Source organism: Marmota flaviventris, chromosome 1, assembly GCF_047511675.1.
Source record: "Marmota flaviventris isolate mMarFla1 chromosome 1, mMarFla1.hap1, whole genome shotgun sequence".
NCBI classification, from domain to species: Eukaryota; Metazoa; Chordata; class Mammalia; order Rodentia; family Sciuridae; genus Marmota; species Marmota flaviventris.
The window spans coordinates 205,607,659-205,620,192 of NC_092498.1; the positions used below are offsets into that span (position 1 = coordinate 205,607,659).

The following is a 12,534-nucleotide window of genomic DNA, read 5'->3' on the forward strand; positions in this document are numbered from 1 at the left end:
GACTCTAATCAGCCCCGCCTTCCTGGACAGTACAAGAGGCGGAGCAGGAGCTGGAACCGCGCCCGCCCCTACAGCATGTACACATCTGGCCCCGCCCCATTCAAGCGTCAATCTGCGCGGGGCCCCGCCCCTTCTGGTTCTGCAAGATTCGGTGGGCATATCTCCATGCGCGGCTCCGCCCCGATGGCGTCACGACCGTATCTGCATGTGCGGCCCCGCCCCACTCTTTGCAGGACGTCACCAAGGACTGCAGGGGCCTGAGCCGCTGCCGCTGCCGCCGCCGCCGCCGCGCAGCCCCACATCAGCTCACTGGGGGTCCCCGTCACCGCCACCGCCCAAAAGTCACCGCCACTCGGATCGCTGCCACATTGGTGCAGGGCAAGGTGAGCTCCCGGGCGTCCCTCTGTGCTCCCGCTCTGAGCACCTGCATAACCTTCATTTGACTGATGGGCTGGCGGAGGGGAAGGGGGTTGACCAGGGTTGAATGGGGGGATAGGAGCGGCGGTGGGGGGCCTGGGAAGGGGTAGGTCCGAGGGTCCCCCAACTTGTCCGATCCTCACAGTACCCCCAACCCCCAGGCGCTGCGGCGGAGGGGGAGGGGAGGCGAGTGCCTTGCGGGAGCTGTGCGCGCGGGAGGCTCTTGCGTGCGCGTGCGCGTGGTGTGCACACGCGTGTGCGCGCCCGACTGTGTCAGCGGGTCTGTGTACACTTGCGTGTGTTCCTGGGTACGTTCACGTGACTCCGTGTGATCTGGGTCTAAGTATGTGCGTGCCGCACGAGTGCGGAGGGAAATTCACGGACTGTGAGTGTTCGCGCTGGGCTCTGTGCATAGGTGCACAAAGATCTGTGTCCCTGTGGGTGATGTGCACACACCTGCAGGGGAACCGGGGGCCGTGCGCCGGGGTGGGTTTGCACATCTTTATATGTGAACTGGTGTGTACACAGGTGCCTGCGGCTCTGCCCTGTGTATCTGGTGTTGGCACACTCATTTATGTCTGAGCGTGGACGAATGTGTGCGGATGTGTGCGGGACTGTGGACACCTGAGTCTGTACACGCCCCACCACGGTCACGTGATGCAACTGTTCTGGCCTGAGTTCTCCCTGCCTTGGCATTTGGGGGAAGGGGAGCTGCAGACGCGCCACCCCGCCACCCGCGGGCCATACATTCCTGTGCACGTGCAGCCCGGTTCTGAGGACCATGAAAGATTGATGGGGGGGGGGCGGGGCCGGCAACAGTCACCCCTCAGAGTAGAGCCATAGGGTTTAGGGTTACAGTTCTGACCTGGGGCAAGCCTGATGGAGGGGCTGCAGGGGTGGCCCCATCCGCTCTCCTCCTTTGAAATCTTGGACCTTTCAAGGTCACAGCTAGGCTTCTGCTGGGGCAACCCCATTAATACTGGGGCCCCTGATGATTTAAGTGTGGTCTCCCAACACCACTGTGGTACTCTTCTGCAACTCTCCATCCTGGGCTTGGGAAGTTGGGGATGGAGAGAGCCCCCTCATGCTGTCCTTCAACCCGCACCCCCAGATGGCATCCGCCACAGACTCCCGCTATGGGCAGAAGGAGTCCTCGGATCAGAACTTCGACTACATGTTCAAGATCCTCATCATTGGCAACAGCAGCGTGGGCAAGACGTCCTTCCTCTTCCGCTACGCGGATGACTCCTTCACACCCGCCTTCGTCAGCACTGTGGGCATCGACTTCAAGGTCAAGACCATCTACCGCAACGACAAGAGGATCAAGCTGCAGATTTGGGTGGGTCGGGCAGGAGGGCTCCTCCTCTTACTGGAAAAGAGCCCATTTGGTTAGATTCATGCATTCCTGGTTAGATTCGTGCATTCACACCCAGGGCACTTATCAGATGCCTACTGTATACCTGGGGGTGGAGGATCATAGAGCACCCCTGTTCCATCAGTGTCTAATTTCAGTGGCTGTTTCCCCAGCTTGCAGTTCTTTCTGGAACTTCTTATGAGGCTTCAGCCAGATCTTGGCTCCTGTCCTCATTTCCTGGGACGGATGCTGTCAGGGCTTCCTACCTTCCTCATTCAGTTCTGCAGAGGCCAGAGGGAGCCTGTCCTCTCTGCTCATGGCTTCCATCGCACTCCTCGTAAAAGGAACCCCTCACTGGGGCCAGGAGTCCCTGCCTGGTCTCTCTATGTGGGATGCTCCTCCCTCCCTCCCCTCCTTCAGGTTTTTAACTGTCCCCCTCCGACACTCCCCATCCTGGGCAGGCTTTATTTTTCTCCTCAGGCCTTGCTACCCTCCGACGGCTATGCTTATGTAGTTACTTTATGTTATTTTTGCAGTAATGGGGTGGATCCCAGGGCTTCACATGTACTGGGCAAGTGCTGGACCACCGAGCTCCACCCACTGCCCATTTAATTTTCAGACAGGGTCTTGCTCAGGTGCCTAGGCTGACCTCTACCTTGTGATCCTCCTGTCTCAGCCTCCTGAGTCACTGGTTAGGCAGGCACCACCACAGTGTTGAGCATTCCACAGGGAGGGAATGTCTGTCCATTTTATAAGCTCCCTGCTGTGACAGGGTGGAGCACACGGTGTGTGGTTTGGTGCCCAGTACATGCTTGTTGAATAAATAGGGATGGATTCTGCAGTAGGATGATCGAGTACTAAAAGTTTGGGATACTAGTGACCCAGAGGGCTTTTCCTGGACCATGGAGTCCCTGGGTGAGAGCCTGTCCCCTGCTGGGCCCTGAAGGGACCAGACTGGATGATCTCAGAGCAGATCTCCTCTATGAGGAGCTCACGTGTGGGTCTATGGCTCCCGTCTCTTCCTCCCAGGACACAGCAGGGCAAGAGCGGTACCGGACCATCACCACCGCCTACTACCGGGGCGCCATGGGCTTCATCCTCATGTATGATATCACCAACGAGGAGTCCTTCAACGCTGTGCAGGACTGGTGAGCACCTCCCCTCCTCTCAGACCATCCCTTCACTTCAGATGGAAATCCTTATAGGAATGTAAAGGGGAAACAATCTGGGATCTGATGAGGTTGGGAACACAGACTATAAGAGCAGTTTACATAGGTTGTAAACGTTTCTTTTCTTTTCTCAGTACCGGGGATTGAACCCAGGGGTCTTAATCACTGAGCCTCACCACCAGCCCTTTTTGTATTTTATTTAGAGTCAGGGTCTCACTGAGTTGATGAGGGCTTCACTAAGTTTCTGAGGCTGGCTTTGAACTCACCATCCTCCTGCCTCAGCCTCCAGAGCTGCTGGGATTACAGGCATGTGCCCCCAGCAACATTTGTTTGTCTTTCTTCTTCTTTTTCTTTGTGGTTCTGGGGTCACATGCAGGGCCTTGTAAATGCTAGGCAAATGCATCACCACTGCACACATCCCCAGACCTGAGGTTGGACACATTTGAATGTTCTCCCTGGCCAGGGATGGTGGCAGGTGCCTAAGGTCTCAGGTGCTGGAAGTCTGAGACAGGAGGATTACATGAGCCCAAGAATTTGAGACCAACCTGGGCAACATAGCCAGACCCCATCTCTAAAATAAAATAGGGCTGGGGATATAGCTCAGTTGGTAGAATGCTTGCCTCGCATGCACAAGGCCCTGGGTTCAATCCCCAGCACTAAACAAAAAATAAATAGATAGATAAATAAATAAGATAGCCAGACACAGTTGGTGCATACCTATAAAATTCCAGTAACTCAGGCGGCTGAGGCAGGAGGATCTCAAGTTGGAGGCCAGCCTTGGCAACTTAGTGAGATCCTGTCTTAAAATAAAAACTAAAAAGAGGCTGCGCACAGTGGCACATGCCTGTAATCTCAGCTGCTTGGGAGGCTGAGGCAGGAGGATTAGGAGTTCAAAGCCAGTCTCAGGAATTTAGCAAGGCCCTAAGCAATTCAGCGAGATTCTGTCTCTAAGTAAAATATAAAAAAGAGCTGGGATGTGGCTCAGTAGTTAAGTGCCCCTGAGTTCAATCCCTGGTACAAAGCCCCAAACTAAAAAGGGCTGAGAGTGTATCTCAGTGGCAGAGTGCTTCTGAGTTCAAGTCCCAGTACTGCAAAATAAGTAAGTAATCAGACAAATAAATAAATGATCTGCCTAGCCATGATGGTAAACTTTCAGAGAATTTCTGAATTTGTTGCAGAGGAAGTAATTTCTCTGAGGGTGCTGGGAACAGTGGGAGGGGTTGCTTGAGAGCTGGATTTTGAAGCACAGGTAGCTTTTGGAGCAAATACCTACAGGCAGGAAACAGCATGAGTTCTTGGCAGGGCAGAGATGGGGCCTGGTAGGGCTTCCTGGAGGAAGAGGCTGGTGGATGGAGAGAGGACAGTGGATACCCGGCAGGGAGGAAGGGCTAAGCCTGCCATGTTGGAGGACTATGGGGCCATGGTGGCTGGAGGAGACCTGGGGTAGGAAGGTCGTGGGCCAACCTCAAGGTCTCTCTCCCCAGGACAAGGGGACAGGCCCTGCCCTAGAGCCTGGGGATGGGGCTGGGGTCCTCAAACCCCTAAACCAACCCCGTTGCTGCCTCATGCAGGTCGACCCAAATCAAGACCTACTCGTGGGACAATGCCCAGGTGCTGCTGGTGGGGAACAAGTGTGACATGGAGGATGAGCGGGTGGTGTCATCGGAACGTGGCCGGCAGCTGGCCGACCATCTTGGTGAGTGACCAGCAGACTGGGGACCCACAAGGTGAGAAAAGGGACACTGAAGCCCTAAAAGGGAAGGACACACACCCAAAGTCTCACAGCGGAGTCAGGACAGGGATGGCTTCAAATCTAGGCAATCAGCCCTTTCTGCCAGCTGGCCTCGACCCAGGAGCCGCTGGGAGGGCTCAGCAGTTCCCACACTCTCACCGTCTGGCTTCCTGCGGGTGTTAAGGGCCATGACAGGCTTCTGCCTCACTGGGAGTGAGGTGGGCCTTAGCCGGTCCCTCAGGTAGAGGAAACAGGTGGGCCAAGGCCAGAGATGAAAATGATCCTGTGTTAGGCCACAGTTTCAAGAGGCTGGAACACGGGGGTTAACTGGAGGACACACGGTCAGTTGTGCAGGGCCTCGACCATGAGCCGAGGAGCCAGAACTTCTTAGAACAATAGGGAGCCACGGAGGGTATCTGAGGAGGGGAGGGCACAGTTGGATCTGAGTGTGGGAGGTCTCCAGGGCCTGTGCATGGATGTGGGCTGGACAGTGGGGATCAGAGGTGCTTGCTAGGGCCCTGGAGACAATCTCAGGGTGAAGAAAGGATAGGGGGGCTGGGGATGTGGCTCAAGTGGTAGCGCGCTCGCCTGGCATGCGCAGGGTGCTGGGTTTGATCCTCAGCACCACATAAGAATAAAATAAAGATGTTGTGTCCACCGAAAACTAAAAAATGAATATTAAAAAAAATTTTAAAAAAAGGATGGGAAACGCAGGACGGTCCCGCCCTCCCCTTCTGTCTTTGGACATTCACAGTGTGGCTTTCCTGGGTGACTTGTCCGTGTCTTTAATGGGTCCTCCGGCTCTGGGAGCTGGGTGCAAAGAAGGGTCTTTACTCTCCCTTCCCTGACCACAGGGTTCGAGTTCTTTGAGGCAAGTGCTAAGGACAACATCAATGTCAAGCAGACCTTTGAGCGCCTGGTGGACGTCATCTGCGAGAAGATGTCCGAGTCACTGGACACGGCAGACCCCGCTGTGACTGGCGCCAAGCAGGGCCCGCAGCTCACTGACCAGCAGGCACCCCCGCACCAGGACTGCGCCTGCTGAGAGCAGCCCCGCCCCACCCCACCCCCAGGGCCTGGGACCCGCCCCTCACGTAGCCCATCATCCTTATTTATTATCGTAGTTATTTATTTATTTATTGAAGATGTCCCCCAGGGGCCCGGGCTCCCCCGCCCTCTCCCCCCGTGTACATACAGCCCTGTCCCTGCTCTGCTGTGGCGTGTCGTGGTCACTGCTCACCCTCCTTTGGAGACCTCACCTTTTTTTTTAAATTCATCCTCATCAGCAGTTGTTGGTTGTGAAGAGGGGACCAGATGACACCCCAGAGCAGGCTGATGCGGTGATGGGGTGGCCAGGCCCGCCAGCCCCTCCTGATGCAGCGCCCCGGGTCCCCTGCTCAGGCTTCTCCTGGTGGACCACAGGGGAGGAGTCCAGGACTCCTCTCCCTCAGTTTTATTTTTTGGGTGGGTGGGGTGCTGGGAGTGGATTCCACCCTGGGACCACCCCTCCGGACCTGTTCTGACGTCACAAGTGTCAAACGTGCCCCTCAGTCCCCTAGGAGATGTAATGACACACTACACACAATCCAATAAAGCGAATGGACCATGCCCTGTCCCTCTGCAGAGGGTCCCGCCCTCCCCTTCTGTCTTTGGACAATCACAAGATTTCAATTACAGAGAGAATTTAATGGAATTTCCATGTTCACGACCAAAGAAGCGACCTGGAGGCTCCGTGTCCTGCTTGAAGCTTTTGGAGTTGACTCCAGGCTGGACCCTACTCCAAGGGGATCGGCCATGTCCTTGCCTTGGTCCCCAGGGGCCTGGAAAAGCCCCAGTGTGGCTGTGTGGCCCAGAGCCAGGCCTTGGCAGTGGTGAGGGTTTGGTGCTTGGGACCAGCTGGCTGGCTGAGGCCCTGTGCTGTGCAGGTGGGACATCTTGGTCACAGGTCTTATTAGGCTTCCAGTGAAAAGGGTTGGGGGACGACTGTCCATCTGGTGGCTGTGTTCCAGATGGGAAATGGCCCGCTGTGAGCTTGGAAGGGAGTTCAGCTAGATGCCTGGGACATGGCCCCAGGACCCCGCCTGCTTCAGGAGTCCACTCCCCTTCTGACGGGAGGCGTGGCAGCTCCTAGTCGCCGTCGCCCTGTCTAGAGCAGGGATCTAGTCCTGGGTGTTAGGCAGCTCAGTCCGTTCGAGTGCCCAGGGCCACACAGCCTGGGGGTGTCAGAGGGCCGGGGACCTGTCAGCACAGAGGGTCTGGTCACATGCATTGCTTCTGTGTGGGGGGCACTGGGGATGGAACCCAGGGCCTTGCACAAGCGGGCCGGGAACTCTCCGAGCCATTTCTCCTGCTCCCTGGGCCCACATCTATCTGTCCTCAGGTATGGGGTCAGCTCCGCTCAACAGGCATAGCAGGGACCTGGTGGTCACACCAGTACCTGGCCTGGTCCGTCAGACAGCAGAGCTGCCTCTCCATGGCTGAGGAGCTCCCCGCCTGCCCTCCCTGGGCCCAACTGTCAGGGGCCCTCACCCGCTGCAGTGGCTGTAGTGCCACTGAGGGTCACAGAGATGGCCCCAGGGGAATCCCCAGGTGTGGGTCCACCCACCACACTCACCCGGTACTTCAAGTAGGACAGGTATGTGTCCCAGCCTAGCGTCAGACCATTGATGTAGGTGACCCGAAACTGGGGGGGCACGAAGAGGAAGTTCACCAGCTGCGCGGCGGGCCACACGCACCAGTCAGCCTAGGGGGAGGGGCGGAGTGGGGTAAGGGGCGGGGCCAGAGCCTTGAGGGGCGGGGCAGGATAGCCGTCAGAGGCGGCGCTGCAGGTGGGCGGGTCCTGGGGGATGCGCACCTTGTAGAATTCCCAGAACTTGTCCCGCAGCTCTTGGCAGCTTTCGTCCAGTGTCTGGCCCTCCAGGCAGCCGAGGCCTGGGAGGAAACCAAGAAATGAGTGTCAGAGGCCACAGCGTACCGTGGAGGTGAAAGAGACCCAAAGAGACCCACGATGATGGTGGGGCGGGGTTGGACCTCTGAGTGACAGAGCGAGCCAGGCAGAGGGTATGGGACAGTCTGGTGAGATGGGCAGAACAGCAGGATGTCTGGTGGAGGGGAACAACACAGAACAAATCATTTATAAAATAAACACCTGCTCCAAAGGAGATGCCCTGAGGTAGAATCTGGTTTTAGTTCTTCTTTACAGCTAAGGAAACTCTGAGCCTGGAGGGTGGGGACGAGCAGCTCTGCCAAGACTCTCCACAGATCCTGGGGCTGGGATGACCGTACCCCATTAATCCCAATCACACTCTTCTCCCTTTAGGCCTCAGGGCCTTTGCATAGGCTGACCCTCCTGTCTGCCAGCTCAGTCTCTGCTGAGTGTCCAACCTCCCATTCAAAGCAGCTCCAGAAAATGTCCTCATCTCCCCCACACTCACCACCATTCACACCAACCCCCACTGTCTCCCTGAGGGTCAGATTGGGTCTATTCTGTCACCCAACCCAGGGCCACCTACACAGGAGGAGCATCAGAATCACACCTCAGCATCCTTAACACATGCTGTCTCCACCAATCCCAAACTATGAGGGGCAAAACCCAAGATCTTGGGCTCCTTACCCACGAAGTACCAGACGCCTAGCATAGGAGAGGCGACGAGCTGATCCACGAGGACCTTCTTGAGGATGTTTGGGAGGCCTCGGAGGCCTGATGCAGGGAGTATGCGATCCAGCCACAGGTACCAGTAGTGCAGGACGGGGCCCATGCTGCAGCCCACCATAAACATGCTGGCTGAAGTGGCATAAGAAGCAGGGTGCCAGATCAGGCCAGCAAGCCCCACAATACACTCCCCCCGCCCCCGGGCCAAGATGTGGGTAAGCCCAATGCCCTCTCCAAGCCTCGGCCAGAAAATCGGGCGAGCTCAACCGTGTATTCCTCCACTACAAGCCCCACCGCCAGACAGACGCCGTTCCAGGCTCCTCGGTGGATGGCAGAGATCCCAGGGATTGGGGGTGACGGACACCTGGGGGTGTTAGGGGACAGAGACTGAGGGAGGGATCATCGGAGTCCTTAGACTTAGTGCACGCCGAGGTTGTGTTCTGACAGAGACGGAGGCTACGGATCAGGGATGAATGACCACTGGCCGGATACGAAGATCTCCGAATCTTAGGTAGGAACAAAGGTCCCCGGGGGTGAAGGGCCAGCAGCGCCGACGTCCTCACCTGAGCGCCGCCGGTCAAACCTCTGGCCAGGTCGGGTGCGGATCTCCCAGGACTGGCGTGCGCCATCCCCAGCTGCCATGAGTGCGCCGCAGCCAAGAGTGTTGGTGATGAGAAGCGCACGGCCCTGGAACAGGGGTTGCCCCGCTGCCCACAGACCGCGCAGCCACTGCCAGCCACCCGGCGCCATCGCCACCCGCGGCGCAGGAACCGGCGCGCTGCTCTGCCCCGCCCCGACCTGCGCCAGCCAACCATGAGTCCCCCCGCCTCCACGAATCCCCGCCCACGCCGCCGCGGACCAATCCACACTGTCTCCCAGCCCTCGTGTCCGCCCCAAGTCGCCCCCGACCAATCGCTGATCTTCACGGAGCTGCACTTGCCCACCCCTAGCAGTATTGACCAATAATAAGCAGCCGAGCTCTCCCAGGGTCGGTCGTTGAAAACAGCTGTGTACCGCCTCCCGAACTAGCGGACCAATCGCACTTAAGTGTTGCCCTGACGTCCAGCGTGCCCTGGGGGAACGTTAAACCCCGTTTCCCGCCCCTTTCTGGGCCGGCCTATGGATAACAGTAACCACACCCCCGAATGCCACTACTGGCCAATCGCTGCCTGTTGCCCCGCCTCCAGCGTTGAGATGGCCAATCTTAGGCAGGTACTACAGTCTGGGTTTGAGTGCCTTCCAGATTTCCAGATTCTCCTGGAGTTGGTGACAAGAGTGGGCTTGACCGCTACAGGAGACTGAAGTCCCGTCCTGCAGAGCCTTCTGGAAGTTGGACGTGGGGAAGAAGACTCAGCTCTGCACCTCATCCAGATGTTGACCTTGGTCCTGACCTTTCCCGGGCCTTAGACCTCAGTTGCCTAAAAATAAACGTTAGACCCTGTTCTGGGCTGTTAACACGCACTGAATTAAATCACAGCAACATTGTGCTGTTGTAGAAACTGTAACCTCCTCGTTTTACCTCCTGTGTTTCTGTAGGGAAAAATGTCATCTGTGTTGCAGAAAACTGACCACCGGCCAAATCCTGTTTCTGCCTGGTTTTGTGTGGCTTCCGAAGTAAAGATGTTTCTTACATTTCTTTTTCCTTGATCCTGGGAGTTGAAATCAGTAGCTCTCTACCACCGAGACTCATCCCCAACTAACTTTTTTTTTTTTTTTCAGTTTTAGGTGGACACAATATCTTTATTTGTTTATTTTTATGTGGTGCCAAGGATTAAGCCCAGTGCCTCACATATGCGAGGCAAGTGCTCTGCCACTGAGCTACAGCCCCAGCCCTAATTTGAACCTCTTTTTACAGATATTACAGCTACGTAGAATTATCCTGATCTGCCTGAATTCTGGGATTTGTTCCTTGTAAGTCCTACGTCCCTTCTTCAGGGGAACTCATGTTCTTCTTGTTGGCATTTCCTGGTCTGCCTTTCCCCTACAGACAACAGGTAGTTTGCTGAGGAATTTAACATACTCTGTTGACTTCAGTCAAGCAGGGCTGCAGATAATTGGCTTTTTTTTAAATTTAAATTATTTATTTATTTTAATTTGTTATGTATGACGGCAGGATGCAATTCCATTCGTGTTACGCATATAGAGCACAATTTTCCATGTCTCTGGTTGTACAAGATGAATTGCTAAGTGAAATCACTCTGGGGTCATGGGGTTCCATGTTACAGACTTGTTCCTTTAACTCCAGTTCCCATGTCTCACATCCATCTGTCCCTCATCACTTCTGCCTCGGCTCCCAGGGTCGCTGGGGTTCCAGGCACGCATCTCTGCACCTGGTCTTTATGGGCCTCTTTAGAAACAGCTCCAATCATTTTGCTTATCTTGTTGGTAACACTCCACTCTTCCTCCCGCCCTCCTGACTTGGCATCACTGAAAACTAGGACTGCGCCTTCCCAATGCTCTGCCAGCGCAGGCTGAACAACTTCATGTAAATGGCAAATAAATCATCACAACGGACCGTGTATAAACATGGTGGGTCACTCAGAGTTCTCTGGACTTTGAACTTGGCTGTTTCCTGGAGCAGGTGGTGTGAGGTCCAATCCTCTCTGAATGCCAGGCAGCTCCCGGTGAGTCCCGTGATCAGGAGGGGAAACACCGACACTGTACTCATTGACTACAGCCCTGAAATTCAAAACCCTAATGGCCGTGTGGGTTTCGCTGTCACACCATTGTGAAGTCAAAAAATTGTAAGTTGATCTATACCAAGTTGAACCATGTAAGTTGACCCATGTAAGTACTTTACACTCCCCGTGACCAGGGAGACTGAAGCAGGAGGATTGCAAGTTAGAGGCCAACCTCAGCAACTTAGCAAGACCCTTTCTGAAAACAGGAGAAGAAAAAAAGGAAGAGTGGCCTGGGGACATAGCCCAGTTGGTAGAGAGCTCGCCTCCCATGTACAAGGTCCTGGGTTCAAACCCCAGCGCCACAAAAAAAAAAAAAAAAGGAAGAGGAGGAGGAGGGTGGTGTAAGGGGAGGAGGAGGAGGAAGATGAAGAGGAAGAGGAAGAGAAACAGAGGGGGTTGGGGTGTTGCTCAGTGGTCAAGTGTCCCTGGAGTTAATCCCCAGCAGTGCAAAAAAAAAAAAAAAAAAGTTCAGTGGATACCAAATGTCATCATCATAAAGACATTGGAACCGCAAACCAAGCGGCCTATTGGATTGCTTTCCCACCCCCCATTGGATCTTCACTACCATCTAAAGATGTTTATGACTGACTAAAAATCTCTGCTCACTGCCCCGTGGATTTAAAAATGTGAGTTTAGAGCCAAGGATGTAGTTCAGTGGTAAAGTGCTTTCCTACCTAGTATGTGTTGGCCTGGGCTCCATCCAGCTCTGCAAACCCACCACGTTGGTTCTAATCATTAAACTCAGGGTTTTTTGTTTTTGTTTTTTTTTTTGGAACCAGGGATTGAACCCAGGGGTGCTTCACCACTGAGCCGCCTCCCCAGCCCTTTCTTTTTCTTTTAGAGATAGCATCTTGCTGAGTTGCTTAAAGCCTTGCTAAATTGCTGAGGCTGGCCTTGAACTCTCCATCCTCCCGCCTCAGCCTCCCAAACTGCTGGGATGACAGGCGTGAGTCATGTTGGCTGCTTGGCAGTTCCTTTGTTTTGGTAGAAATAATCCTGGTGAAGTGCATGATGGAACTGGGGTGTAATCCTGGTGAAGTGCATGATGGAACTGGGGTGTAATCCTGGTGAAGTGCATGATGGAACTGGGGTGTAATCCTGGTGAAGTGCATGATGGAACTGGGGTGTAATCCTGGTGAAGTGCATGATGGAACTGGGGTGTGGCTCAGGGTAGAGCACCTGGGTCCAGCCTTGCCACCCCCACCCCCGCCCCCGCCTGATGGCTCTCACAGTACAGAGCTCCGTGCCACCAACGGAACCTGTGCAGGGCCACTTTCTTCAGTTTGTTTCAGTTTTTATTTTCTCTCCTTTTATACATCTAATATCTCACAACATTTTTTTTATTATTTATTCTTTAGTTTTAGGTGGCACAATATCTTTATTTTTAAATTTTTTTATGTGGTGCCGAGAATTGAACCCAGTGCCTCATGCATGCTAGGCGAGCGCTCTACCACTGAGCCACAACCCCAGCCCACATTTTTAGTTTTTGTTTTGCAACTAGAAGGGTCTTTCCAGGAACCACACCTGGG

The 12,534-nt window shown here is 54.9% G+C and overlaps 2 protein-coding genes across 3 annotated transcripts; one reads left to right on the plus strand and one right to left on the minus strand.

The window, feature by feature from the left end:
* The first annotated feature begins 237 nt into the window (after positions 1-237).
* Rab3a (RAB3A, member RAS oncogene family) lies at positions 238-6,280 on the plus strand. Its single transcript, XM_027932402.3, has 5 exons — positions 238-383; positions 1,529-1,756; positions 2,801-2,919; positions 4,512-4,636; positions 5,527-6,280. Exons 2-5 carry the CDS (start codon positions 1,529-1,531, stop codon positions 5,715-5,717), a joined length of 663 nt encoding a protein of 220 aa, XP_027788203.1. The 5' UTR covers positions 238-383; the 3' UTR covers positions 5,718-6,280.
* A 57-nt stretch (positions 6,281-6,337) lies between these two features.
* Positions 6,338-9,106, minus strand: Mpv17l2 (MPV17 mitochondrial inner membrane protein like 2). 2 transcript variants are annotated; one of them, XM_071601167.1, is made up of 6 exons: positions 8,888-9,040; positions 8,592-8,688; positions 8,286-8,456; positions 7,527-7,603; positions 7,287-7,415; positions 6,338-6,910 (listed from the first exon to the last, which is right to left on the minus strand). In XM_071601167.1, exons 1-6 carry the CDS (start codon positions 8,951-8,953, stop codon positions 6,854-6,856), a joined length of 597 nt encoding a protein of 198 aa, XP_071457268.1. In that variant the 5' UTR covers positions 8,954-9,040; the 3' UTR covers positions 6,338-6,853. The 2 variants fall into 2 exon arrangements, with proteins under 2 accessions (XP_071457268.1, XP_027788204.1); XM_027932403.2 differs by lacking the exon at positions 8,592-8,688 and having other exon boundaries at positions 8,888-9,106.
* Between the last annotated feature and the right edge of the window lie 3,428 nt (positions 9,107-12,534).

What these genes read in the sequence shown, in the direction of transcription:
- Rab3a (XM_027932402.3), top strand. Translation starts at nt 1,529, where the DNA reads ATGGCATCCGCCACAGACTCCCGCTATGGGCAGAAGGAGTCCTCGGAT. An exon ending in GGATCAAGCTGCAGATTTGG is followed by an intron (nt 1,757 to 2,800) that starts GTGGGTCGGGCA and finishes TCTTCCTCCCAG; the next exon opens with GACACAGCAGGGCAAGAGCG. An exon ending in TTCAACGCTGTGCAGGACTG is followed by an intron (nt 2,920 to 4,511) that starts GTGAGCACCTCC and finishes TGCCTCATGCAG; the next exon opens with GTCGACCCAAATCAAGACCT.
- Mpv17l2 (XM_027932403.2), bottom strand. Translation starts at nt 9,074, where the DNA reads ATGGCGCCGGGTGGCTGGCAGTGGCTGCGCGGTCTGTGGGCAGCGGGG. An exon ending in AGTTCTGGGAATTCTACAAG is followed by an intron (nt 7,416 to 7,526) that starts GTGCGCATCCCC and finishes CCCTCCCCCTAG; the next exon opens with GCTGACTGGTGCGTGTGGCC. An exon ending in TGTCCTACTTGAAGTACCGG is followed by an intron (nt 6,911 to 7,286) that starts GTGAGTGTGGTG and finishes CTGTGCTGACAG; the next exon opens with GTCCCCGGCCCTCTGACACC.